We start from the raw sequence: 27,908 nt of genomic DNA on the forward strand, positions 1-27,908 counted from the left end.
ACAGCCTGTAACAGACGTTCGCAACACATAACAAAGCCCAGTTACTAATTCATTCAACGTTTAGTTTCATCTTGCGCTATTTGCACTATTTAAGCACTCAGTTGCAGGAAATAAATGGACACTGTAATTCTCAATTGTAAATTATCATAACCATTGAGCTGTTCAAGCTTATCTAAATTGCTGCATTCGATATTATTCTACCGCAAGATTATACGTCAATATACCAGGTAACATGCTGCTAACTCTCATCCTTTTATTCATCTTTTTCAGCGTCCTTTTCTTTATCTTTTTCAGCCATATCATCTTCTTCGTCTTCATCATTCTAGGGGCTCTTGGCTTACTTTGGTTTGTGTTTGGACAGGGAAGAGGGGGAACAAAGGCTAGCAAGGCTCTGTAACAACCTTTTTGCAGAGGGTAACAAACTCCCAGTTACAGATACGGTCAACGTTATTCCTGCAGTGTGTTATGCTTTGCAGCTTGCCGTTTGGTGGATTGTGATGAGCTGGGAAGAAGGGGGGGGGGGGGGGGGACAAAGTCTAGCAAGAGCCTGTAACGAACTTTTGCAACGCGTTACAAAACTCCCAGGTACAGCTACCCTTGACCAGTAGTTGCACCTTTAACTATTTAAGTGTACTCAATTGCTATAAAGAAGTAATAGGAAATACATGGACACTAAAATTCTCAATTATAAATTACCTCAGTAACACAATTGAACTGTTCAAGTTTACCTAAATTGCTGTAGCCGACATTGTTCTAACGCAAGGTCACATATGCTACTCCTCATCCTCTTCTTCGTCTTTTTCAGCATCCTTTTCTTCTTCTTCGTCATCATCATCCTTGGATTCCTTCTTGGCCTTGCCGGCCTTTTCAACCTTGGCGGTCTTCTTTGGAGGTTCCTCTTCCTCCTCAGTCAACTCGCCCAATGCCTTTTGGATCTCTGGGATCGACTTTACCAATTCCCTCCACACATCAAGCGTCAACGAAATGCCCTAAAAAACCAACGATACATTAGTTTGATACAAGAAAAAGTGATATCGCGTACCTTTTTCCCAGGAAGCTCCTTATCATCGCCCTTTGGCGTGTAGTACTCGCGAATGTCAACAAGCGGCGTTCCCTTGAAAGATCGGATCGTGACCTTCTTTTTCTTGCCCAGCTAACCAATATTAGCATGAATCCTATACAGAACAAAAACCAGCAAGCTTACGTCGAACTGGACTTCCTCCTCATGGCCTCTTTTCGACATTTTTTCCAAATTTTCCCGGGGTGTGTGAAGTTGATGAAACAGGAACAACGCGAACTTAGAATTCCATGGTATTAACTACGAAACTAATACCAGCTTACTCTACTAACCCTGTATCGTTATAAACCTCCAATTGACAACTTCTCCATGTATACTTGTGTTTATAACGTGTTATATTGAAGCTCTCGAACGTGTGTCTAATAACGCATGTTCAAGCTGTATGTGTGGTGTCGCTCCCCCGTGTACCCCGTATCATCATCAACCATCATCATCATCGCGTACTTATTGAAAGAAGGTTTCCCAGTGTCAAGGAGGGCGGGTATTCAGATTTATCATTTCCTGACATGTCTTTGCCATTCAAGAACCTTTACCACAGCCGAAAGGTAGCGGAAACCGCGTCCAGGGCGTGTTCCATATGCTATAAACCTACGGCCACCGTATTGGTGGCGTCAGATGGGGTGTCGGACTTCTTTTACGTGTGCGACAGCCATTTGAAGGATAAGGGCTTTGCTACAGGGCAGCTTGATCCGGTAGAGGAGGCCGCTAGGCGTAAAAAGCTGGCTCTGGCCAAAGAAATGGAGCTGGTGGAGCAGAAGTGGAAGGAACGCGAAAAAGCGAAGAAAGACTCCAAAGAGGATAGTAAAGATTCAAAGGATAAAGATACAAAGTCCAAGGATAAAGACACAAAGCCCAAGGATAAAAAAAAGAAAGAAGAGTCCAATGAGACTACGGATGAAGCACCCGAACCGCGAATATTTGTGCTGAATAAAGACATATATAACATTCGTGTCAGCGCCTGGCGCGACAAGCAGCGATCAAAAAGAACCGCTGAGCTGCTGGCAAAGCCATCGCTCTTCCCGAAAGTGCCCACCCATTCCCCCGAACCAGAGTCTTCCAAGCAATCTCCTAGCTAGAGTCTTCCACACGTTCTGCCGAGCATTCCAAACAGTGAACAGACGTTAAGCCAGGGGATATCTAGATTCAGCTGTAAACATGTTGCATATGAGGGGCCCTAGTTCCCCAACATCTTATGCGCTGCGCGGACTTCTGTGCTCATGCAGTTTAATTCCGTAGCCACGAACTTTGCCAGCGATTTTAGCCGATCATACTTGTCCTCGAGCCTGCTGATGCGGAGTTTCATGTGCGCCTCGGTTGTATTGAGCATTTCGAGCTTTAATAGCTCCTCTGCATGCCGCCGCTTAAGCACCTCAACCTTTTTTGCGAGTTTGTCTAGCTCAAACTGCTTCAATGCAATGCAATCGCCGGTATCTGCTTCTTCCGCACTAATTTCGTACATAGCAAAAATCGGTATTCAATTGTTTGTTGCTAGTATTGCAATACATGTAGTGGGGTGCGGCTCGTGCGGCTTAAACTTCCGGATCCGAGCGCCGCATATTCCGACATGACATTCTACGTGACGCATCAGTTCACCTTCTACATAATGAATGACGCATCAATTTAGTGTACAAAATATTAAGTATCCGCAGAACACCATAACGGTCAACTAGGTACCCGGGTAGTGGAAAGTTCAATGTCTACTAGACATACAGTTAATTAAAAGAAGAAGTATGAAGGGTTGGCTATGCCGTACATATAGCTGCGTTACGCCTGTTTCGCACTCGCGTTAACGAGAAGTCTCTCACATATGCTGTACGTACTTCTCTGTGTGTTTACACACCTGCTTTCGAATCATCATGCACCCCTGACCCTTCGGTACATTTCTTCTTTATGACCAGTGTTAAAACCTTAGCACACGACGAAGGATGCCAATGTTGCAACGGAGAAAGAGGGGGCTCTCGTGGTGGGCGATAAAATCGTCCTATAACTCCTCCTCTCCACCAAGAGCAACCAACTTCTTTGAGGTAAGTTAGGGTAAGGCGTGTCACACACGCATCAATTGCACACGCAAGACGGGCGCATGTCGAAGAAGCACACCACCACCACCGCCTGTGCGTGTGATAATGCGGTGTACTTCAGCTGGTATTTTCCCCTCTGATCATCGTTGCACGTAATTATTTTGGCTCAGGCGGAGCAACAATCAGCGATGCAGCTACCTGAGATGCGTCGGAACTACACGTAAGTGCGTTCAGAGTGGCCATCAGTATTGCTTCTTATGCTTAGAAATGGCGGTTCCAGACAGACATACGGTTGAAATCAGCCCAATGCATGTTCAGAACTCTATTGGCTTCAGTTGATTCACATTGGAGACGTAGGTCGCCAGGTATCGGCAAAAGAAAGAAGATGATTGGCAAAAGTACTGGCAAAAGAAAGAATATGTTGTTTGGAAATGATGATTGGAAAGATGATGATTTGAAAGATGATGATTTGAAAGATGATGATTTGAAAGATGATGATTTGAAAGATGATGATTTGAAAGATGATGATTTGAAAGATGATGATTTGAAAGATGATGATTTGAAAGATGATGATTGGAAAGAAGATGATTGCCAAAATGATGGCTGGAAAGATGATGATTGCCAAAAAAAGCTGATTGGAAAAAAGATAACAATTGGTAAAAAGATAAGGATTGGAAAAAAGATAATGATTAGAAAAAGATGATGATTGGAAAAATGTGATGATTGGAAGATAGCGATTGAAAGATGATAATCGACAAGGCAAAAATGATGATGATGATACATTAGTCATTAAGAGCGTGGCCTTCGAGCCAGTTTTCCCACTTATGAGTGCGGTCCGACTTGACAGTGCCGTCTAGAACTATAAGCTCTCCCTCGAGGTGTTCAAATGCAAACTGGCCCTCCTGGCCGATCCACGACCCATCGTCCTCGGTCGAGTCCTCGTTCGATGTGACCTCTCCAAGGCTCTTGGCCCGCGAAGCCCTCAATTCGCCAATTTGCGCCTCCAAAATGGCCTTTACCCGAGCGGCTGACAGTACATTGAACACATCCGACTTATTCACAGCCACGAGGATATTAACACCGCCCTGGCGCTGCTCCGTGATACGGAGAATGTCGAACAAGTAAGATGCCGCATTGGTAACGCCAGCTTGGCCACTGGCTCCATCCACGATAAACAAGATGCCTCGCAGGTTCTTGTGCTTCCGCACCTCGTCTATCGTCAGGTACCTCAGTTTCGGGTTACCCGGCAGGTCTATGAGTGCGAAACTGGTCTCATCGGCTCCTGTGCTAAAAGGTAGCCGCAGATTATAAAACCTATTGGCACTCGTCGAGGCGACCGTGTCCTGGACGGTCCCCGTCGTCCATTTAGTGAACAGGCTCGTCTTGCCCGACCCAGAGGGGCCCACAATGAGGAATGTAGGCTGTGCCTGCTTCTTGGAGCCCGCACCGCCATGGCTGATGAAAATAGCTACCGCCACGAGGATGATAACTCCAATCAGCGCTGTGAATAGGATCTTTGGGTCCACCATATTGAATGACACACCGTTTACGGGATCGGAAATCTACGAAAGACTCTACTATCCTATCAAAACGATACGAAAACTCGGTTTAGTGGTACGATATGCAAGTCTCCGGGTGCAATACGGTTGTGGAGTATTAAAGATCAAAGGTCCACAGCAAGCCGTGACGTGGGAAGCGCAAAAAAATGGTTTTGAGTCATCGGACCCCTTCCAAATCACCTTTTTTTTTCAAATTTCACCCTTCCTTCCTCAACCCCTAAATTTGAAAGATAAAATGTCTACTTTTGGCAAGGTTTTTAGAGTAACCACTTACGGCGAGTCGCATTGTCGGTCTGTCGGCTGTATCGTCGACGGTGTCCCCCCGGGCATGGATCTGACCGAGGAAGATGTTCAGCCTCAGCTGAGCCGTCGACGACCAGGCCAGAGCGCCCTGTCGACCCCACGAAACGAAGCTGACGCTGTCCAGATCCAGTCCGGTACGGAGTTTGGCAAAACCCTGGGTACCCCCATTGGTATGGTCGTTATGAACAAGGATCAGCGACCAAAGGACTACTCTGAGATGGACATCTACCCACGTCCATCGCACGCCGATTACACTTACCTGACGAAGTACGGTATCAAGGCTTCTTCTGGAGGCGGCCGGTCCTCTGCCCGAGAGACTATTGGCCGAGTCGCCGCTGGCGCTGTCGCTGAGAAGTTCCTCAAGATCGCCCACGGCATTGAAATCGTCGCTTTCGTCTCTGGGGTGGGCCCAATCTCGATGGAGAAGGATGCTCAGGACCCTAAGTTCCTTGAATTGCTTGATACGATCACCCGGGAGCAGGTGGATGCCGCTGGTCCGATCCGATGCCCGGATTCAAATGTTTCCGAGGAGATGACCAAGCTGGTCGAGCAGTACAAGGAGGCCAAGGACTCGATTGGCGGTGTTGTTACCTGTGTGATCCGAAACCTGCCAGTTGGTCTGGGTGAGCCGGTGTTTGACAAGCTCGAGGCAATGCTGGCCCATGCTATGCTCTCGATCCCGGCCACCAAGGGCTTCGAGATCGGCTCGGGCTTCGCGGGTACCGCTATCCCGGGCTCCAAGCACAATGATCCGTTCACCAAGTCCGCCGATGGCCGGTTCAGAACCACTACTAACAACTCGGGCGGTATCCAGGGCGGTATCTCCAACGGCGAGAACATCTTCTTCAACGTGGCGTTCAAGCCGCCCGCCACCATCTCGCAGCAGCAGAAGACGGCCTCCTACGAGGGTGTCGAGGGCATCCTCGAGGCCCGGGGCCGCCATGACCCCAACGTTGTGCCCCGTGCCGTGCCAATCGTCGAGGCCATGGCTGCTCTCGTCATGGCAGACACCATGCTCATCCAGCAGGCCCGACTTGGCGCCCGTGACCTGCTCAAAAAGGACAACTAATTAGTTTTCTGCTAGATTTGTATTTATTTGTCTCCCCTCTACCTCCACTAAAACACATTCTGTAACAAAGTCGTAACTAAATGCTGTTGGGAGTTTTGTTACAGAACCTTTTTCTTACTGCGTACCTTCTTGGTACATAACCCCCCTCAGTTCCAGGAATCAATTGAAAGAAGAGGGAGGGGGTTTGGGGGGGTTTCCCCCCAACTACGGGGTCCGGGGCAGAGCCCCAGGTGGAGTCAGGCTCATGGGGGGCCAGCCCCCCAGACCCCCCGTAGCTCCGCTTCGCGGAGGTTTGTTTTCTCTATAGGATTATTAAGATTATTTATCCGACTCAGTGTCGCTGTTAGTGTCGGGGTTAGTAACGACGAGCCGCGAGCGGCGCTGTGAGGATACTAGGATCTGAACGTCGCGATTGCGGAAAAACTCCTCCTGATCTGATATGGTATCCTCCTCCTCTTTTTCTGGGTTCTCGTCGCCAGACGAGTCGTAGCTATTAGAAAAGAGGCGTTTTATTCGCTGAGTCGGCTGTGAGCTGACGCGACGCCGCGCGACACTGGAGGTTGGATTCACTGGAGGTCCAGGGAATCCAACCTTGGGGGCACGGGCGGATGCGTTTGTATCGTTGGACGAGGACGCATGCAGCTTGAGCCACTGTCGCTTCTCGTTCCACGAATCAATTGATGCCGCATCGTTTGGAGCAAACGGATTATCTGCAAACGGATTCTCCGTGATGGAAACACGCTCCTGTTCCTCCTGCTTCTTCTTTCGCCGATAAATCATGAATATGGCGCTGAAAATGGCAACTGCGGTCACAGGAAGCACTGTTGAAAGCGCAGCAACTCCACCCTTCGACATCTTTTGGGGTGAACCGGTGGCAGATGTAGACGTCGTTGGGGAAGCTGTTGTCTTCGTGGAGGTAGACACAGCTGCATTGGTAGAGGATTGTCTTTTGGTGGATTGACTTTTGGTAGAGCGGTCTTTGGTGATTGTTTGCACCAAAGTAGTCCCTCCTCGAGTAAGAGTCTCCAAACCCACAGAAGCACCATTATTATCAGGTTGATGTATCAAGGGGTTTGGAAATGTGTCTATTTTGTCTCCGGAATTGACATCATAGAGATCAATGGAATAACCCCCACTACTAGACCGCTTGCCCTTAAGATTGGAAGAACTCACGACGGCAACAGTATTAAAAATGCCAAACAGACCCAGTGCATCACTTCCCAGATCCAGCTTGGTGTCGTTGCACCACGCCCACCCGGCATCCACCCCGTCGTCTAATATCAGCCGCACGATGTGCGGCGTGGCCGATCGCCCCGCGACGGTGCCGCCAACTACGACGACATTGCTGGTGCTATCCTGGAATGGGCGCCCGGGGAACACGCTGACTGCCAGGGCGCCAGTCCTCGAATCGATCCCCGAGGAGTTGGCTACGCCACGGAAAGTCCAAGAGTCCGCCTGCCATTGGGCCAGCTGGGTCATCCCGATCCACGCCTCAGAGGATTTCCCGCCGACCAGCACCGCAGACGAATTGGACAGAATAACCGCCGAGGCTCCTTCTAGCCCAGCCGGTGATATTGCATTTTGTTGCGGCGTGAAGGAGCCGGCTGTGGTGTTGAACTCGATAAGCTGGTTGGAGACAGAACCGTCGCATGTGGCCCCACCGTACAGATAGACAATGTCGGACTGCTGAGGCAGGGCCCAGACTGACGCGCTGCGCAAACCAGGCGAGTTGTCGGTGTCCAAAATGGCCCATTTGTTGGACGAGCTGTTGTAGCGAGCGACCTGCATCGAATCGCATGGGTCGCCGTAAAACGCAAGCAGAGCGTCTTCAGTTGCCGCAAGAACTGCATCTGTTGCTGGCGGAGCGGCCATCGGATCAAGCGAGAGGTCATTGGGCCGGCCTGCTTTAGATATGGACTCTCCGCTTAGTGACACGAGATCGCCATTTGTCAGAAAGAGTACGATGTTTTCTGTGACTGGACAGTACACTGTCTGAAAAGCTGCTGAGCCTACTATGCTCAATGCGCTTAGAGCTGCGCCTAGTAGTACGGTTCGCATGTCGCACCCAACCTTAACGTACTTAGGGTTTTTTTACCAGGGGTATTATTATGCCACAATGGTGTACCTACTGCCAATTTGCTAAACACTAGTAAACACACTAATTGATAGTACGCAAGAGTCGTTGAAAACAAATAAACGTGAAGGTCCAGATCTCAGATAGATAAAACAAGTTGTTTGTGAATGAATGCACACACGAATTCCTGCTTGGCGAGACGCGTCTCGGGGTTTCGCGATTTTGATTTTGTTTATGTTTTGATTTTTTTTGGTTTTGTCAACAACCTGCATCGGACGGAGATCCGACGTGCGGCGTACTCCCCGATTAGGCAAGTCAACTATGAGCCGCAGCCGCCGCACGGTGCGACCGCCAACCACACCACACCACCATCACCACCGAACTCGTTACGTTACCCACAAAGCCCATGCAAGCGTATATGATATAGGTATGAATGATATATGTACAGTGCGGAATATAATAACATGTCGATAGCGGCACCTATCAAAAGATTGTCTGTGTATATCTGTGTATACAAGGCGCATTTTATTTATTTATTTTTTTAAAATTTTCAGTCCGCTTGCGCCTGTTAAACCGAAAAACCATGAAACATGAAATGCACCGACATTCCCGTGCACTGGCCATTATGCATACGGAGATTCTTTTATGATAAATTACTGTATACAGAAGAAAGCCTCCGTCGCCCCATGCTGTACAGCCATGTGACAGGTTGAGTGAGTCGACTCATACGCCGTGCCCACGTCGTCGTCGTCGCCCCGGAATGAAAGAAAAGCAACCCAGCTTTGCATACCCCGAGCCAAAGGGGGCGGCAGAAAGCAACCAAAATGCCCCATTCACGACAGGTCCAGACCCTCAATTACATACCTCTTTTTGAAATGCCGTGTTTGACCGCTACGCTACACCACCAGATTACTGAAGAAGTGTTTGGGGTTGTGGCTACGTCGACCTGATACATCAAAAAGACAGGGGTACATTATAAAGTTCAATTTTAGCAGGGCAGAAACAGGCGCTTTTAGGTTTAATTTTGGCGGTATATTAGAATACCGGCCAAAAAGCAACCTGCCCACCAAAAAGCCCCTCCTGAACGAGTCTCAATCTTGTTCCAAATGTTATTACCAGAGGGAAAGCTGTCCTGGTTCGTTCCGTATCGCCCATAATGGCCTATTTGGAGCAATCTCCCAAGGAAAAGCCGCTTCCCAGGACCGTGGGTCCCAACGGCGGTCACCGTTTTAAAAACGGCGGTGGGACCTCCGATCGGCGTATGCAAACGCATCTAAACTGGTCGCCTCTCTCAGGCGATTGTGGAAAAAGGGCGGCGTATCGCAGAAGCAGAAGCAAAAGCAAACCAAGCCAAGCTCTTCGCTCTCTCTCTTTCTCTTTTCGCCTTCTGTAAGGGCAAGGAGGAGGAAAAGGTTATGTGTACCTGGAAAAGAAGCAAACAAACTCTATCTCCTCTGGAGGGACAATAGTGGCTCAGACCTGTCTGCGATTGAGAGATTGACTGAAAGGAAAAGGGGAGAGATATGGAGATGAAGATACAAATGCCGCTGGTGGTTTGTTTTCCAAAAAGAAATCGCGAAACCGCAGTTTTACCATGAAGCAAAAAAGAAATCGTTTCTCCTCGCTTTTTGGTGTTTCAAAAGAGGCAGAGAGGGCCGACATATACATCTCCAAAATCTCCATAACAGTCCTGGGGCCCTAGGAAAAGCAAACCCCCCTCTTTGGAGATCTACCTAGTCCAAACAGACAAACAGAAACATGTATTCTGGATTCCTGGGCCTCTCACCCCCCAGGGCGAGCATAAATTACCATTGATATCCGTGTGATTTCTCCTGCGGACCTTCCCAAGAAGAAAGTACATCAGCCCGCAGTGAGACGCATACAGGCTTGAAGCAGCATCAACGCACAGCATACTCATACCCCCCCAATCATCAAGCCCTTCATAATAAACACCCCGTTTTTTTCTCCTCCTCGTTTGCTTTTTGCGTGCATTATCTGGGACTCTGAAGGTATTAAAACTTCTAGTCGCCCTGCCGCTCCCCGGGTTGATTATTGTATTATCGCGCTTAGAAACGGCAATTATATTTTCGAGACTGGCCGAAAGAGGGCTTCATTGACCCATTGTGTGTGCTCTCATATATCCTGGGCTATCTATCTTTTTTTCTCTTTGGTTGTGGGAGACACGTTTTCTAATCGGTCGCTTCGACTACCTATCATACGACTGGTCAACCCCCCCCTCCTCCCTCTTGCAGTTTATTCCGCCGACTAGTCTTATTCGCCCCCCTATTATTGCATCTGGCTTAGAGTTGCAATTGTTTTTTCCAAGCCTTCCCCCTGCAAAGCAGCAGCTCATCCTCCTCTTACGGCAATCCTATCACCTTCCAGGCAACCGTTCCATATACATATATATCTGGTGTGTGTGTGTATATATATATAGAGTATATACATCCTGGGGAGGGACATTCGACTTGCAAAGCCCGCTAGTATCTCTTTTTGGTATTACTCAAAAAACAGCCCTGCTTCCCGTCATTGACTAGCGAAAACGTCTTCTTCAGACCAGAACCACCCACGACTCTCACCGGTCGGTCACCACATCCCTTCGCCAATTCCATCCCGTCGCTATCCCTCGTCCTTACCGACCGGTGTAGTACCGACGACCTCGGACCCCTCCTCCCTCCACAGCTCGCACCATTATGAGCCTGGCGCCTCACTCGATATATCTCCAATGCAGCTCCACTCTCCACAGCAGCAGCCCTCTCAGCGGCCCCCTACTCAACAGCAACACCAACCCCAGCAACACCTGCCGCAGCCTCTGCAGCAATCTCAGCAGCCATCTCAGCAGCCTCTGCAGCAACAGCAGCACCAATACTCCCAGCCGCGCCAACTGTACACTAACCCTTATGACCAACAGTTTGTAACCTCTGCATCATCGTCGTCGGCCCAGGCGGCAGCCGCCGCAGCGGCTGCGGCGGCTGCGGCTCAAGCGCCGCAGCAGCAGCAGTTCGCGCCGCCACCCCAACTCGCACCTCAGGGGTACTATAACCCATACGCCCAGGGCCATGTAATCTACGATAGCAGCCCCCAGCAATTAGGCCTGGCGACCATGCCCCCACAGTCGCCCCAGCAGCACCAATTGATCGCTGCATCCTCATCTAACTCCTCCGTCATGGCCACTGGTGGAATTGACCCGGCTTCTAAATTCCCCTCTATGAAGAATTGCATCAATGCTTCACCAGATGCGCCAGGACAGCAGGTTCCGCCTGGTGCGAAACCAAGGGTCACTACAACGCTCTGGGAAGACGAGGGGACTCTGTGCTTCCAGGTAGAGGTGCGGGGCATTTGCATTGCGCGAAGAGGCGACAACAACATGATTAACGGTACCAAGCTGCTCAACGTGGCAGGCATGACTCGCGGAAAGCGCGATGGAATACTCAAATCGGAGAAAGTGCGGCATGTCGTAAAGATTGGCACAATGCAGCTCAAGGGCGTGTGGATTCCGTACGAGCGAGCTCTAGAGTTTGCATCTCGTGAGCGCATTGTCGAACAGCTGTACCCGTTGTTTGTGGCCAATATCCGCGTCTTCCTCTACGACCCCCTGAACTACACGAGGACGACCCAGATGATTGTCGCCGCAGAGAGAAAGCGGTACAATGAGCAGCAACGGGCGAACCACGAGCAATCCGCGTACATGTCGGCTATGGCTGATTCTGCATGGGCCCACCAGCAGTCGCTTCCGCCGCACCAGCCCAGCTACCTCTACTCCTCTTCGTCTTCTACTCCCTCGTCCTCTTCTGGGGCTCCTGTAACCGGCGGCTCGATCTCTACGTATGGCAGCTATGCTCCGCCGCCCCCACCGAGCGAGTTTAGCTCTTCGTCGAGCTCGATTGTCAAGTCGGAGCCCATCAAGCATGAGTTACATCCGCCTCCTCAGCCGCCACTTTCGTCTTCTGGCCATGCGACTACGACTACTAACGCATCTAACGACTCTAACAGTAATAGCATAATGCCCCATCCGCACCAACCCCGGCCCGATATTGGTTACGAGCAACAATATCACCACCACCCTCAGCACCAGCCGGCTGCGACGTACCAGGAAAGTCCACGGGTCATGCTGCCTCTGCCCCAGTCCTCGCAGCAAAACGCTTCTAATACTAGCGGTACGCCCATGCCACCTCCCACTCCTCCTCTTGCTTCGGACGCTAACTATTCTTCACAGCCCAACCACCCCGTCGCCACCCCCATCACCCTCCCTTCGCTTCCTAACGATCAAGCATTACATGGGGCAGCGCAGAAGCCGCTCAGCCCTGTTTCTGGTGGCCCTGTCACCGCGGACCCCTGACGATGATGTATAGATTATGATTAATACAGCGCTACCTTTTAATTTGCTACTACAATTGCTTTGGACGGTTAATACGTGAGAATTGATGTGAATGAATGAAAATCAATTAGCGTCCTATAGGTGGCCTAAGGCCAGAGGACCCTGAGAATTGATGTAAATTGGACAATGATGTGAATATTTAACATTGATGTAGCCATGGGACATGAATTGATCACTGGAAGGGACATGAATACATGTAGTGACGTGAATACATGTAGTGACATGAATACATGTAGTGACATGAATTGATCGTTGGGACGTGAATTGATTATTGGGAGGTACCATGAATAGTGACATGAATTGAAGGAGGGACATTGAACAGTGACATGGATTGAAGGAGGGACATTGAACAGTGACATGAATTGGGAAAACCGTTGATAGGAACGTCGAATAAATGTATTAATCTGATCATTGAACATTGAGATGAACATTGAGATGAACATTGAGATGAACATTGAGATGAACATTGAGATAAGACGATCACTGATATCAACATTGACACAACTTTTTATGCGACCGTTTACCATAAAAATGTGGTCTGGCTAGGAGCGCTTACAATGCGGATTGATTAGCATACGATAATAAAATAATAGCTTTGAAAAATATGAAATAGATCATGTACATTAATAATTTACCACTATAGTTAGTAGTCAGCAGTTAACGCTTATTCCTCATCCAGGTCAACTGTTCCAACAGACCAAATCTCCTCTTCGTCTTCGAATCGATCAGAATAGACCTGCTCAGCATCGCCACCGGCACTAATTCTATCTCGCTCGGCCGCTGCAAGCCTCATGGCCACTCGGCGAGTGTAATCCTGGACAGATCGCTGAATGTTTGCATTCGTATGGCCCGTGAAGATTCCAGACGCTGCCGCATGCTCTATCCACTTGTCAAACGTCACCGCACTCTCCTCCTCGTCAACCAGGTTGAATACCTGCAGATACGCCTTCTCTGCCGCAAGCTTGACTGGAATAATGGTGTCTCGAACACAGCCAAAGATGGGCAGTACCAGCTTATCAAGGTGTGGAGTGACAAAGGTCGAGTACTGCAGACGACCCACAGTTCGCACCACGACCAATGCAAGTCGTCGAGTGTCTGGGGATCGCGACATGGTCTTGTTCATGCATTCGGCCAGAACATCGACAATGCGGTCGCCCGTCTCCTCATCCAGAGACTCACCATGGCTCAGCAGGTACTTGCCAAGACCAAGGATACCATTCTCGCTCATAAAGGCATTCTCCTGGGCACATCGATCGATCAAATAGTCTACAATGGCCGCGTTGGCGCCAGCCTCATTGACCAGAGTACCCGACTTGTCGGCCTTTAGCACTGCATTAAGCGTCAGAAGAGCAAACTTGGAGTTCTCGTGGCCCGGAAGCGATGCAATCAACTTGCCAGCCTCGGAGCTGTCCAGAACTCCAATAACTCCACCCATGGACTTGGCCAGGAGAATCAACTTTTTATCTAAAATTTGTTAGCACACACACACACACTAGGAAAATGGAAAGACTTACCTTCGAAGGTGTTTCCGACCTGTTCGGAGAGGAAGGCGATAAGACTCGACTTGGAGGCGTCCGTAAGGTTCTTGCCCGCCTTGGTTACAATCTCGCTGAGAGCATCATGCATGGCTGTAATGACCCCCTCGTCATCAGAAGCCTTAATGCCTGAAATGAGCTCCGTTACCAGAGGATCGATTCGAGCCTGGAGAGTGATAAGAGTCCCCAGAGCCTTGGCTGCTCGGCTTCGCAACACCTCGTTCGTCGGGTCAGAGAGGGACTTTGCAAACGTTCGCTGCAGCTGTGGCAGGAATGGCTTCATGAACTGCGGAATCTTATGCAGCAGCGCGTTGAGGGTGTACAGAATAGCCGCCTTGACGTCGGACGGGAACCGCTCGCCAATAACTCGAATCAGCGGACCAGTAAGCTGCGTAACAAACGGCTTGAGGCCGTCGGAGCTCGTTCGCTCAATTACATCGGCAATACCAAGCGCCGACTGCTCTCGCTCCTCGCTGGAGCCATACATGAGACCCTTCAAGAAGATTGGCAGGACACAGTTGGGACCCTTTGGTAGAGTAAAACCGGGCAGATCCTGCTTCGGAGTAGTCATTCGCAGAGCCTGTCGCGCTGGCTTGACGAGCTTCTCCATCTCTTCCTTGGAGAGCTTGCTCACAAGCGCTGACAGGGCCTGCCAGGCAGCCTTAACCACATCCATATCCGGCTCATCAAGCGACGAGATGAGCAGCGAGACCCAGTCGCTGACGTAGATCGAGTAGTCGAGCGTGGCCTGCTTGAAGTAGGTTGACATGTGCTCGAACGTGATTCGCCGCTTCATACTGTCCTCATGCTTGGCCAGCGACAGCAAGTGCTGCATCAGCATGTGGCTACCTTCATCATGCGTCACGGACAGAAGAACGGTGTCCAAGCTCTCGCCAATCTTCTCATTATTGGACTGGGTGACCAAAGCGTCGACAATGGCGTTGATAATAGAGGTAAGCCGCTTGTACAACGCCGTGCCAGCGACAGTGGCAAGAGAAGCCAGAGCGCCAGCCTTGAACTCGTCGATGGGCGGAGAAAGCAGCGTAGGGATGAGAATCGGGAACACAACCTCGCTCTTGGTGGCCATCATCTCCTTGAGAGCAGCAAAAGCGTTCTCGGACTGGGAACCCGTGCCAGATTGCATGAGTCTGATGAGATCGGGCATGATCTGGTCCACCGCGGCGTTGCCAATGGTCTCCTGCAGGACATCGAACGCCTGGGCAGCCGCCTCCCGCACCTCTGGGTCGGGGTCCACGAGGGTCCGCTGTACAATGCTGATAACAGTCTTCTGGTACTCCGCAAGAGCTTCTGCAGGAGTAGACTGGACAAGCTCGCACAGTGCAATACAGATACCCTGTCGTGCGTCACTATCATTGGACTGGAGGCCGTCTTCGAGAGTAGGCAGAAGGTCCCGCAGGGCGTTGCTTCCCACTCGTCGTACGAGCTCACCCAACGCCAGAGCACCAATCGTTCGGTGTTCCTCCTCCGAGCTGGCCAATCTTCGAATAATGACCTCGGTAAGGGTAGGGAGAATTTCCTTGACAGTTCGCGGAGTGTTTGCGACCAGACTCTTCCACACTTCAATAGCCGCAGTTCGCACCATGCCCCAGGTGTCGCTTCGGCATACGAAGAGCGAAGCCAGGACTCGATCTCGTCGCTCCTGGCCCAGAACTTCAATGAGAGCCTTGTTAGCCTGGCCCGAAATAGCTGCATCCTGGTCGTCACCGCCACTCGAGCTAATACCAGTGACCTGGTAAAGCAAATCACCAGTAAGCTCGACGGACGAGAGTCGAATTCGGTAGTTGATATCGTACAGGCCATGCTCCAGCTCCGGCAGCAGCAGGTCGACCGCCTTAGTAGAGTACTTCTGGACCAGCAGTCGGCCGGCCTTGAGGGACGTGTCCCTGACCTGGTCGGCCGTATCAGCCAAACCAGCCAAAATAGGTGGAATGATCTGGCTAAGGTATGGCGAGAGAGAAGCGCCAAACACATTTGGCAAGTAGATCATTAGCGGCATGAAACCCTGTCGAACCCATGGTTTTGGAGAAGTGCAGCTCTTGAGGATAGTTGGAAGCAGCTCTTCCAGCTTCTGAATGCCAAGACCAAAGATAACCTCCGAAAGAGCCTGGGCGGAACCAAGACGATCGCCCTCGGCATGCTCCTCTCGCAACACCGACAGCAGCTGCGGAATAAGCTCTGGGAACTGCTCCTCGCCAAGCTTCTCGACGAGAGAGCCAAGCGCTCGACTGGCAGTGGCACGGGTACCCGGGACCGGGTCGACCATGGCGACCTGCAGCTCGTTCACGAGGGTGTCCAGGTATGGAATCAAGTCCTGAGCATCGGTCAGAATGGCCATGTTACCTACAATCTGACAGGCCTTCTTCTTGGTGCCCGCGGATCGGTCCTTAAGACCTCGATGCAGCACATGGACAACAATCGCCAAAGATGGCGCGTCAATGTAGTGCACGAACTGTGTCTTGAGCAAACCATTCAACGCCTCTTCGGTGTATTTGGTCGGGTCCCCTACTGCCTTGATGAGAATTGGAACCAGCTCCTTGATCTCGGGGTTCCTGATGACATCACCGAACCGCTTCAGCGACTGATTCGCCGCGTTTCGCACCTCCTTGTGGGTATCGTTGAGAACACCGACAATTTCTGGAATGATGGTGGACAGAGAAGAGGACAGCTGTCGCGGATCAAGGTAGGCCATGGTACCGAGCAGCTCGACGGAACCCTTCTTGGCTCGCCAGGCCGTGGAGTCAAGGTTCTCAATGGCCAGAGGGATAAGCTTCTTGATACCGTACCGCGTAGTGTGCCTCATGATCATTCGTGAGGCGTAAGTAGTCGCCTCTCGCACATCGGTCGAGGTATCACCAAGGCACTGGAGTATCAACGGCAGAAGCTCAATAACATACGGCTCAAAGTACTTGCCCAGGACCTGGGACAGGCATTCAAACGCAAACTGAGCGCCCTGTCGCTTGTTTACATTCTTCTTATCCTCAACAGCCTCGGTAAGCATTCGAATGATATCGTAGTCGGCAAGAGAAGAAATACCAGCGCCCTTCACCAAACCAGCCAAACCGTATGCAGCACCCCGTCGCTGGGCGAACTTCTCGCCATTGAAGAGCTTGTCGAGAATGGCGGAAAAGTAGTTCTGCAGCTGAGGGCCCTGCAGCTGGGGAACCAGCGGAGCGATACCCTGGGAAATGGCAACCTGGACGTCTTCGGAAGGCGTGTCCAAAGTGCTCACAAGCCGGTCAACGATAGTAATTAGTCGAGCATTGTCGTTGGACTTCAAGTGTCGGGCCAAAGCGCCATACAGAATAATGGTAGCCTCGCTAATCTCGTCCTGCGTCTCGCTGTCGGGCTTAGCAAGGTACTCTTCAAACACTGGGATGAGCGCTTCGACGTTCTCAAGACCATGAGCCGTGATCACAGCCAGACCGGCGTCCTGCATCTCGGCACGGACCGTCTCGTGTTTGTCACCAAGCGCCGCAGCCTCATTAATCAAGAACTGGAACATGGCCTGAACCAACTCCGGAGTCTTGAAGAATGGCGCTAGTTCCTTAAGGGCAAGCGCAACACCACTTCGCGGGAACCAGTTATCCTTCTTGTCTTGCTTAATCTCGATTCCAAACTTGTCAAAGACCGGCGCAGGAGGCCTGGCCTTTTCAATATAGAGGTCAATGAGTCGACTCAGCAGGCCATCGAATTTACTCGTTAACAGAGGCGACGAAGTAGCCAGCGCTCGAGCAGCAGCTCGTCTCAGAGTAATGTGCTCTGATCCGAGGTAGGTGAACAGGCCAGCAGTAACATCCTCAACGTTCTCTACGGTGATTTGAAGATTGTTTTCAGCCCAGATATCGCCTGCCAGCTCGGCATTATTGTTGTCATCATCACGGGTGGCCAGAAGAATCTCAGTCGAATACGTGACGAGCTCACGGAGGTCGATCTCAGAGTCAATGGCCTCCAGCACGGCATTTCGCACAAACGCATCGCCAGACACTACACCTCTCAAAAGCCCATCCAACTCTGTCTTGTTGAGATTGACAGACACGTTCTGTACAAGACTGAACAAGCATTCTTTGGCCTGCTTGGCTTTGTTTGGTCTCGCCTCCATGAGATTAATGAGACTATTAATGAGTTCAGATCGAGGCGTGTTCTGGTCGCCAAATTCTTCAGAGTGCGCTGTGAGAATATCCATAACCAACAGGAACTGCTCTTCAATACCCTCTTCGTCATTGGTACCAACACCATTTGCTTGCAGCACTTTGAGCAGGAGCGGCAAGCAGCATGCCAGGCTGACAGAATCCAGTGGTTGGCTGCTGATGAACTTGAGCCTGTACAAAACTGAAGTAACCATAGTATAGAGGATGTTCTCTGGGTCGACAAATCGAGGCTCGAGGCGGTCCTTGAAGGCAGGGTACACGGCATGAATACTGGATGGAGCCACGTACTGCTTGGCCTGCTGGAACCGGTCACTGGCGTTGGTCAGCAGAGCAAAGTACGCAGACACGACCTGGTTACCGGCCAAACTGTTGGCATTAGCTGTGGAAAGCAAGGCCTGAACAAGTCGCAAGCTCTCGTAGAACCATATGCTGATACCGTTTGGAGTGATTGGAGCATTCTTGGCCAGCGCCGAAATGATACCAAGGCCCCGAAGAAGCGCCCGTCGTACTGATTCAATCTCGGATCGAATGGTTGCTTGCTGGTCTAAAATCTGCTGTTCCTCCTTGGATACAGTCTTCTTTGGCGCTGGCTTCTTGGAAGCAGCAGTAGTAGAAGCTCCTCGTTTGCTGGCGATCTGCTTTCGAACGCTCTCTTCCCACTGCTTCTCCTTGTACTCCTTTGTGTTTTTGTTCTCAGCGTACACCTTCTTTGGTCCTTCCTCCTCTTCTTCGGCAATTTCGCCCTCAGGGGTCGACCAGATCTTCATCTCGAACTTGGTGTACTTAGAAATCTCGCTACCTACGCTTTCAGAGATGACCTTGAGAAGCTTTGGTGCCATAAGGTCGGGGTTGATGAAGCAGATAGTGGCAGCAGTCTCAAATGCGGCGGCATTGAGTGGGCCTTCGGAAGAAGTCCAGTGAAGAATATCCTTTATAATAGCATCGCCGTGCTCGGAAACAATCTTGCCCGGATCGACACTGGATCGCAGCATGAGGTTGATCCAGCCGCCATTTGGCCTGACCCGCTTGTCGTGGCACATAACGGCGATCTTGGCGAGCTGAGATTCAACCACTGGCAGATTCTGCTCTCCAACCATATCTTTAGCCTGGGAAAAGAGCGCGGAGATGATGACGGAGAAGCTCGACTGTTCATCAATAGCTTCCTCGGAGATGGTACCATCAACCAGGCCGGCAATAGTCGAAATGACCAGAGAACCAATAAGAAGCGGGTTCTGGTAGTACATATCTCGTAGTGCCGTAATAAAGCCTTGCTGACAATCCGAATTCCGTGGCGAGTTAAGACAGGAGTAGATAACGGTCAGGGCCCAACCTTGCTTCTGCTCATCAGTAGCAGAGTTGAGAGCTGGCATGAGGGCTTTAGCCGCCTCAACTGCCCAGAGAAAGTCGTCTGCGACCGTGAGCTTGTTCACAATTCGCGTGCTAAACAGCGCAGGCTTGCCGGAAGCCTTGCTAGACAGCGCACTGGCAACGACCTGCTCCTTCTGGTGGACACGGTGAGCCAAGGCCATGTATGCAAAAGCCGAAGAGACTACCTTGTTCTGCACTGCGTTGGATGGGTTTGCGGAGATTTCGTCGAACGTCTTCTGCAGTACAGGAAGGACCGTGTCGACAAACGCAGCTAGCTTTGTAGGCAATTCAGCGCCTACCTTGTGGCTCTGAAGGACGGCAGAGACTGCCGAGCAAGACCAGATCTTCTTCACGTTGCCTCGCTTGTCGCTGAGGCCCTTGATGACGCTGTCAGTGACGGACCTGTCCACCTCATCTTCAGTAGTAAGCTGGAAGATGAAGTGAGCAAACAACGCGTCGACCAGAGACTGCAGGGAGTTCTCATTAACCTCCTTGAGGGCAATTGGGACGAGGGCCGCTGCGATCTTGCCCGATCTCGACTGAGTCTTCTTGACTTGGGCCAGTGTCTTGCCATAGAGGATCTTGTGGTCCGGGTTGGTAACCTTTTTCAGCGCGGTGTAAATCTTTTCTGCGATGGAATCAAGCGTTGAGTCAGTGTAACAGTGGTCCAATGCAATTTTGAGCGTCTTGGCGCTGGATTCTCGGGTAATCTCCTTGGAGGAGCCAAAGCTCGACAGGAAGGACGTCAGAAGCGTGGACTCCACGCCGCTAGACAAATCTACCAGTGGCGATAGAGAGGAAATGAGTCCTGGAACGATGTGGACCAACACAGTCTCGGGTGCTCGCAGCATGGACTTTGCAATTGCCGGCAGAATCAACGAATCAAAGCTCTCCTGAGTGGCGTAGTCGCTGAACAATGGCTCGAATGCCGACACATACAAGCTGCTTAGAGGAGCCTTGGACCCAAGCACGCACTGAATATACAGATTATACACGCTAGTGGTTTCGCTCGCGAAATCTGGCTGTGCCGACGCTACGACTGGCAGTAAATCGGTGCATGCGCCAGCCAGGGTCGACACTAGAACCGCATTAGCCACGGGATTAGCAGGCTTGGATTCAAGTAGTGTCGACAAGTATACCTTGGTCATGGCGTTGTTATGCTTAATTGCGCTGACAATGGCTGACCTTGTGGTTCGGATTGCTGAAGTCACTACTCGCACTCGCTTCGTCTCGGTGGACAGGATCTTATCTAGAAGCACAGCCTGGGAAGCAATTAGCGATTTTGCTTGCGATTCGTCAGCTACCCGTACGAGCTCGTTGGTCCACTCCAGGATAGTCATGACACCAGTGATTGCAACACCCTTGATCTGGCTAAACTTAGCAATTGCCTGCGTCAGGCTGTCCAGGATAGAGCTGTCTTTTTGCACCAGGGATACGAGGATCTTGCCGACTACAGTGCGGGTCTTTGCATCCTGATACCGAGCATATGCCGAGAACAGCAATTGAGCGACTTCCTTCGCATTCACATCTGTCATATGGATTAGCCTTGAAAATCTCCAAAATTAAACGGTTAAAAGCATACCTTCCAATAGCGGTAAGCTCTGGATAAACTTCAACTGGGCAGATCCGGTCAAGGCCAGGAGCCTCGAATGGGCCGAATCACTACTCGTTGACCAATCTTCGGTCATTCGTCTACATTGGTTGTTAGTGTTTTGTCCACATACCCCCGGGAATACATAATATACGCACCAATTTTTGGGGTAATAAGCTCCGTCTATATCAAACAAATAGCTGGTCTATTACAATGAAAGCAAATTTCTCGGGATTAACCTCCTACCGGTAGCTAATCCGCTTGCGTCTGCTGGGGTCTATGGGTCCGTCTCACGATCTTTTCAATTTTCACCGCTCGCGTGCGCACGCATGCTGCGTCATGATGAGTATTAAATCGGTTCGGGGTTGAATTTTTTTTTCTTCCTTACAACTAAACCGGTCTGTGATGAGAGGGTATATTTCGAGAACCATGCTGTGATGTGGGCCCTTTGGTCCATGGCGCAGAGTAGCTCACCAGTTCTTAGGAAACCGGTTGGGTATATGTGGACAATGGCGCACCAGGCGTCATGTGCTCTTCTGAGGCTGACCTAGTTGCATTTATATACGAGTAATTGTATAGCATTTTCCGTGTCTAGAAGTCCTGAATTGATTCGAAATTGAAGTAATGGTACTCAATTGAGCTTTGTAGAATCCACCTTATCAGTTCCCAGCTGGCTTTGCGGTTAATAATGGAACCATTGACATGCTAAGAAGTTTTCCCTCGAATGATATCAAAGTACAAGCAACATCCTGAAATCCCGCTGTGTGGAGACCTAGTTGATGTGACGGGGGTTTGGGGGCAGAGCCCCCAACTACGGGAGCTCGAGGGCTGGCCCTCGAATGGCTGAACTCCGAATGTGAACCCATAGCATGAATTATAAGCGAACTAACATTTATGAGTCCTCATTATAAATTCTGTTAACAGGAAGTTAAAAGAAAAAAAACCATACTAAAATCTGCTCTAATCTTATTAAACTCGATGCTAGAGGTAGACTCACAACTAGACGACCAATGCTATTGGCAGATACTGCTGTACGCGCGCAGATCCATACTAACCAAAAGCTCATTCATGTCGCTGTATTCTGGAACTCTCAATCCACGAATGTACTGAACATCAACTTCATAAGTCCTGAACATAAGTGGAAAGTCAAGCGTCGGGTCATATGGCACCTTGTGCATGTAGGGGCAGAGGACGTCCATTTTCTGGTGCGGATACTTATCTGTGGTGAAAAGTGATCCGAGGTGTGGGCATCGTTGAACAAGCGCTTTGATAACTGCCTTCATTGACTGAGGCTCCATTAGGGGAATTTGTAGCCTTACCACGCGTGCTTTAGGGGAGGAGGCCGTGAAGTCGAAAAGGCTGCGGACGTATTCCCGATAATCTTTCCAATTTCTCAGCTCATAACCATCAATTTTCATAATGCTGATTTCCTCCGTGATATTAGCAACGAGGGGAAATATTTGCTTGAGCAGACAGCCCTCCGCGTGATCAATGACAAGTCGCTCTAGGTTCTTAGTCAACTGTTGTAGCGCCCCCATAACACGATCGCTAATAACGGGGCCATTTGTTCCTACTAACAGCAACAATTCCAGCGTCTGAAGATTCGGAAAGTCAAAGGTATTAGCCCTTTCCAACACTGCAGGTTGCACCCTGAACCGCGTGACAAACTTGCTGGTCACTGTAACCATTACGGCTCCACCCCACAAACGGGAACAGCCATACGCCTCAAAAGCAGATGTACATTCTGGCAGTACAACGCGCCCGGGCGCAGAAAATGTCGAGGCAAGATATTCAACTCTTGGGCATATTTGAAGCAACTCCTCAAGCATATCTTGCTGAATGGATTTAGCTCGCATGTATAGACTCTTGACATATCTCATCAATTGATCGTTACCGGCGATCTCCCCGAGCTCTTCCACATGAAGCTCAACTTCAATTGACGATGTAAATGTTTCGAGCAATCGGATTGTTTGTATGAGCTCCCGCGGCCCCTCTCGCAATGTTACCCACCCAAAAAGCTTGACGATCAGCTTCTTATCAGATCTTAAATGCCTAAAATCATCAAGCAGCTCTATTCCAACCGGATCAGATGTGAAAGTTCTGGCATCAGCTTTTAGCACAACCTCTGAGGCGCTGCTCATGGCGAGCCTAGTGAGCTTCACCATCTCGGAGTCATCGTAATCGCCAAGAATAGAGTGCCCCGGGGAAACTGACAATTTGTTCACGTATTTGGTTGCAGCAGACATTATCCCGACCCCTTCCTTAATATTGTGCCTGGTTACCAACAGAGTGCAAGGCTCTGACGGGCAATTGTATTGTGTAATGTTGACATTACTCCATCGTCTCCTGGCGGCGATTTCGCGAAAAAAACGACAAGTGAGCTGGAGGCTGTTTAGGTTGAGGCCAAGGTGATCGAAAACTTGTTCCCATATCTCTCTAGGCAACTTTGCCAGGTACTCACGCTGTGGCATCTTCAATTTGTTATTGTTAAGTCGCTACAGGTGCTACAGGAAAGAGGAAGTAGTCTGATACAAAAAAATAGTTTGCTGCCTCAATTGAATCAACAAATTGTGCCTCAAATCCGTCGTGCATATGACGGATCAAGTGCGATGATCCGCCTGTGGCACACTCAAAGCTGTTCTAAGAGTGACCTGATCTGGCAGTAGTTTGTTGTGCCAATTATCTCATTTGAATCAAAGAAACAAGTACCCACTATGTATTTGTAGTTTACTTATTAAAACGTATAATATGCGTTATAACGCCGCACAAGCCGCACAAGCCGCACTAATCTTCGAGGGCCAGCCCTCGAGCTCCCGTAGTTGGGGGCTCTGCCCCCAAACCCCCGTCACAACCTCTTCCAGACCTCCGCGGAGCGGAGCCTCAGGGGGGTTTGGGGGGACTGGTCCCCCCAAGTACATATCAGGGGAAAGAATGACCCACATGGCTATCTGGGATCATCCTAGGGAAGCTTACATGGGTGGGGCCCCTTTAAGGTCAAATTTATTCTACGGTATATAATGGAGAAACTTCATGGTAACAAATAATAATTTATAATAAATACAACTTCTCCAAGAGTAGTTTAATAATACAAAAAACAAAAAAAAGAGGGAGAAAAAAGAAGAGAATGCCCTCCACCGCAGACATTGGATATTCCCCGATATAGAGAATAAATAAAACTTTTATAACAATAAATAGGGCCACATCAAAATAGAATGCCCAATGTCCGGGTGGTCGTCATCAATCGTCATTTTAACAGCTTTTTCGGCCATTAGGAGCCAGCGTTCGGGGACGGCAGGTCGTGTCGGAAACAGCATCGCGCATTGTAGGAGCAGGACCCGTTCTTGACCCAGTTCTGGCAAGGCTTGGATCGCCACTTGGGTGGTCGGTCAATGAACTTAAGATCCTTCTCGCCGTGGGCAAACTGGCACTTCTCACCGTACGGACAGTTACCGCCAGTCGTCATGAAGCTCGCACAGAGCTCTGTCTTATACAGGTCCGTGTTGGTCGGGGTCTTCTTCTTCTTACCGGACGAGGAGCTAGTGGAGCCCTGCTTCGGGGAGGAGACTGAAGAAGTCGAACCACTGGCAATTGGAGTGTTGGATCCGCTTGACGAAGCCTGGCCAGGCATCTGCATATGGGGAGGACCATTCACAGTGGTAGTAGTGGTGGTCGTCGTAGTGGTAGTGGTATGCAACGGAGGCTGCTGGGGTGGAGGCGGAGGCGCGGCGAGCTGCTGGTGGTGGTGCGACGAAAGCTGGAGCTGCGCAAGTTGCTGTTGAAGCTGGAACTCCTCCTTTCGCATGTCGTCAAACATAGCCATCTTGTCTGGATAGCCAACAGTAGGAGAGGCTACCTGAGAGTAATACGCCGGCTGCTGCTGTTGAAGTTGCTGCTGTGACTGGGGCATTCCCTGAGGTGGGAGAGCCATTCGCAGGTCCTGAGGGAGATTGTGGTGGTGGTGAGCGTGATGGTGGTACATGTTCTCGTCAATTGACCCCAACCCATCATTCTGACCACGGTAGTAAAGGCTAGCCGAATTATAGGCATTGGAGGTGCCCATGAAATCACCCATTGAAGCAGGAGGAGGGGGAGGGGGGGGAGGAGGAGCGGCAGAAGAAGACGCATTCCCAGAGTAGACTCGCGAGGATGCAAAGTAGCCCGGCGCGTTACCCATGGGCGGCGGAGAAGTGAGCTTCTCGAGCCCGGTAAAACCCAAGCCTGCAGCGTGAGTAGGCGAGAAAACCTCCTCAAGCGGAGTCCCTGGAGTGGTGTGAGACCGCCCGGAGAGGTTAGTTGGAGTTCCCGACTTACGCGGCTGGTAGAGGCTGGGGAACCCACCACCAGAGGCCCAAATAGACGAGTCCTTGCCGCCAAACAGCGAGGATCGCGAGTTAGTGGGCGTAGACACGCCACTACCACCATTACCACCGCCATTGGGGGTGGAGCCATTCATTTGGGCGTTATTATTGCCCTGAGAAGAGGAGCCTCCTGAAGAGGAGAGAGGCGGTAGGGAGAACCTTGCCGGGTTCCCAGTTGAAGAGGTAGTAGTGGCGGTGGCGGAGGAAGCTGCGGCAGCGGCACCAGAGGAAGAAGCGCTGGAACTAGAGCTTCCGCCGCCAGAACCCTCAGTCATGGAGTTGACGGAGGTCGTCGGAGAGGACGGGATGGACGCAGAGAGCACGCTGGCCGAAGTATTCAGCGACAGGGGCAAAAAAGCACCCTTTGGCGGGGTGGTCGCAGTCGGAGTCGCAGTTGCGCTGGCCGAAGCGGAGATGGAGCCCCCACCAAAGCCCGCGGCAATGGGGAAATGCTTGGACTGGGTGTTATTGGCGAACGCCTTGGACTCGGCGTTCTCAGGCGACGCCTGGCGCTGGGACGGCAACCCCCATAGATCAGCTAGCGGAGCGCAGTTTGGGTTGAGCCGAGGCGGAGGAGAGGTCGTGGTCATAAATAAGAATAATAAAAAGGGCGATAATAAATAAGAAATAAATAGGACAAAGTAGTTGTCGAATAAATAATAAAAGACCTCTAAAGTCCCGTAGCGACGTGATCTGTGGGCTCACACACTTTGGACAATTCGGCGATGCAATAAATAATAGTAGTTTCGAAAGAACAGGGTCTGGTATATCGACGAAGCAGCTTTTTAATCGATACACACACGGTCGTACTTTCCAAATGTTGAACGGTACTTTCCAGGTTGTTGAATGGGTACTTTCCAGGAGTTGAACGGTACTGTAGTTGGAGTGGAGAGAGAGTTTGGATAAGTCGGATAATTCAGGAGGAAAGGAATGGTCGACCAATGAAAATATTAAAAATAAGAAAACAAATATGCGAAAAATAAATAAAAATTTATCGTCCAATGAGAAAAAAACAAAACCGTCTACAAAAAATGCGAAGAATATGTCGTTTAAAAGGGCTGTACGTGAGACTCTTAAAAAAAAAAATTCGCCAGTGCCTCCCCTCCAACCAACCACTTTAAGGCTACGCGGGTGGAAAAAAATAAAAAAAATCTAAAACCCCGGAGAACCGACACCTACCTACATGTTACCCGGTTGTCCTTTCCAAATGCGCCCATTTACGGGGCATTTTTTGTCTATATTTTTTCGTTTCTATACGTATTTAGTTATACTGAATTCTATTCGAGGATTGTAGTCTGTTTCCGTAGCGGTATTAGCGTCTATTAGTATAGAGCTTGATAGATCTTCTATGGCGTAATGGCGCCGGCCTCCGGGTAGGTAGGAGGGGTTCCGTGCATGCGCGCGCGCCCGCGGTAGGCGTAGCCGTCATCACCGGTTACTTACCACTGCCAATCTCATCTGTGCCGTATTGCGTGGCGTTGTGGCCCGCGGTTTTAGGGAGACCTCTATGCAAGGGTATGTATGAACTGTCCCGTCCGTCGCGCAGCGGGTTCTCCTTATACCTACGACATTACATACAGTACCCACCCACTAATATTACAGTATCATGAGCACAGAAGTACTACAAGTATAAAGTAGAATGGGTTTGGCGTACATTTGAGCACGGCCGATGGCCAACGGGCACCAGTGCTTGTTCAGAGACATATCAGAAACACTGTTGACTTAGATTCAGCAGGGAAAAATAAAATACTCCAATAAAAATAAATTCTGCAAGAAAAAAAAAGATAGCTCGGGTACCACAAGATCAAGCTTTAGCGAGAGGCACGCACCCATAGGCCAAACAGGGTATGTAACCCCCGGATAGCAACTTTAACGCGTGGGAAATATTATATTTGTTTCTACTTTTTTTGCTGGGCGTGGGGTTTATTTTAGTCTCACGATGTCCCCGTACGGTGGTGCGCTGCGGGCGATATGGGTTCGGGTGTGATGAGGAGGGTGCCACTAATGCAGCACAATCTTGCCCAATGGGGAAGCTGGCCGCGCCTATCGCGGATAGGGTCTGGCGGCTGCGCGCGAGTCAGGGGTGTCGCAGTACTTTTGAGTCCAGCGGCGGCACCGGGATTACATATGAAATGTCGTATTACCACATTGCGGTAGGTCCGTTAATGTACACATGTGCTAAATGCCAGACAATGTAGATAAACTATTACTACGGCTGGACCAAACGTGCATAGACTTTTTTATATGAGAGGGGGTTTGGGGGCTAAGCCCCCAACTACGGGGTCTGGGGCAGAGCCCCAGGTAAACACTTTTTCAAGAGCGGCGTATGGCACATTGTGTATGGTAGTAGCTTGTTGTGTAACGTGTGTAAAGTGGCGGGATAGTTGGCACAGGTAGGCTACATCAGG

The 27,908-nt window shown here is 50.3% G+C and overlaps 9 protein-coding genes across 9 annotated transcripts; 3 read left to right on the plus strand and 6 right to left on the minus strand.

Annotated features, from left to right (window-relative positions):
- Positions 1-773: 773 nt before the first annotated feature.
- Positions 774-1,243, minus strand: SUB1 (chromatin-binding transcription coactivator SUB1; the record flags this gene model as incomplete). The annotated part of the gene is made up of 3 exons (XM_076684843.1): positions 774-989; positions 1,043-1,153; positions 1,205-1,243. The coding sequence occupies 3 exons, from the start codon at positions 1,241-1,243 to the stop codon at positions 774-776; spliced, it is 366 nt and encodes a 121-aa protein (XP_076540884.1).
- Positions 1,244-1,584: 341 nt separating this feature from the next.
- TRVA0_019S00826 (AAA-ATPase Vps4-associated 1 family protein) lies at positions 1,585-2,154 on the plus strand (the record flags this gene model as incomplete). Its single annotated transcript, XM_076684844.1, has 1 exon — positions 1,585-2,154. The coding sequence occupies one exon, from the start codon at positions 1,585-1,587 to the stop codon at positions 2,152-2,154; it is 570 nt and encodes a 189-aa protein (XP_076540885.1).
- Positions 2,155-3,878: 1,724 nt separating this feature from the next.
- SRP102 (Signal recognition particle receptor subunit beta) lies at positions 3,879-4,625 on the minus strand (the record flags this gene model as incomplete). Its single annotated transcript, XM_076684845.1, has 1 exon — positions 3,879-4,625. One exon carries the CDS (start codon positions 4,623-4,625, stop codon positions 3,879-3,881), a length of 747 nt encoding a protein of 248 aa, XP_076540886.1.
- A 265-nt stretch (positions 4,626-4,890) lies between these two features.
- On the plus strand, positions 4,891-6,027 carry ARO2 (bifunctional chorismate synthase/riboflavin reductase [NAD(P)H] ARO2; the record flags this gene model as incomplete). The annotated part of the gene is made up of 1 exon (XM_076684846.1): positions 4,891-6,027. One exon carries the CDS (start codon positions 4,891-4,893, stop codon positions 6,025-6,027), a length of 1,137 nt encoding a protein of 378 aa, XP_076540887.1.
- A 318-nt stretch (positions 6,028-6,345) lies between these two features.
- TRVA0_019S00892 (uncharacterized protein) lies at positions 6,346-7,899 on the minus strand (the record flags this gene model as incomplete). The annotated part of the gene is made up of 1 exon (XM_076684847.1): positions 6,346-7,899. The coding sequence occupies one exon, from the start codon at positions 7,897-7,899 to the stop codon at positions 6,346-6,348; it is 1,554 nt and encodes a 517-aa protein (XP_076540888.1).
- Positions 7,900-10,826: 2,927 nt separating this feature from the next.
- Positions 10,827-12,364, plus strand: TRVA0_019S00914 (KilA-N domain-containing protein; the record flags this gene model as incomplete). The annotated part of the gene is made up of 2 exons (XM_076684848.1): positions 10,827-12,258; positions 12,318-12,364. 2 exons carry the CDS (start codon positions 10,827-10,829, stop codon positions 12,362-12,364), a joined length of 1,479 nt encoding a protein of 492 aa, XP_076540889.1.
- Positions 12,365-13,143: 779 nt separating this feature from the next.
- On the minus strand, positions 13,144-21,398 carry GCN1 (Gcn1p; the record flags this gene model as incomplete). Its single annotated transcript, XM_076684849.1, has 4 exons — positions 21,301-21,398; positions 21,134-21,243; positions 13,994-21,079; positions 13,144-13,943 (listed from the first exon to the last, which is right to left on the minus strand). The coding sequence occupies exons 2-4, from the start codon at positions 21,237-21,239 to the stop codon at positions 13,144-13,146; spliced, it is 7,992 nt and encodes a 2,663-aa protein (XP_076540890.1). The 5' UTR covers positions 21,240-21,243; positions 21,301-21,398.
- A 757-nt stretch (positions 21,399-22,155) lies between these two features.
- Positions 22,156-23,613, minus strand: TRVA0_019S00958 (F-box protein; the record flags this gene model as incomplete). Its single annotated transcript, XM_076684850.1, has 1 exon — positions 22,156-23,613. The coding sequence occupies one exon, from the start codon at positions 23,611-23,613 to the stop codon at positions 22,156-22,158; it is 1,458 nt and encodes a 485-aa protein (XP_076540891.1).
- Positions 23,614-24,410: 797 nt separating this feature from the next.
- Positions 24,411-26,090, minus strand: TRVA0_019S00980 (uncharacterized protein; the record flags this gene model as incomplete). The annotated part of the gene is made up of 1 exon (XM_076684851.1): positions 24,411-26,090. The coding sequence occupies one exon, from the start codon at positions 26,088-26,090 to the stop codon at positions 24,411-24,413; it is 1,680 nt and encodes a 559-aa protein (XP_076540892.1).
- Positions 26,091-27,908: the final 1,818 nt, after the last annotated feature.

The sequence above is a fragment of the Trichomonascus vanleenenianus genome, assembly GCF_965637985.1.
Source record: "Trichomonascus vanleenenianus strain CLIB 3782 genome assembly, contig: TRVA0_019S, whole genome shotgun sequence".
Classification (NCBI taxonomy): Eukaryota; Fungi; Ascomycota; class Dipodascomycetes; order Dipodascales; family Trichomonascaceae; genus Blastobotrys; species Blastobotrys vanleenenianus.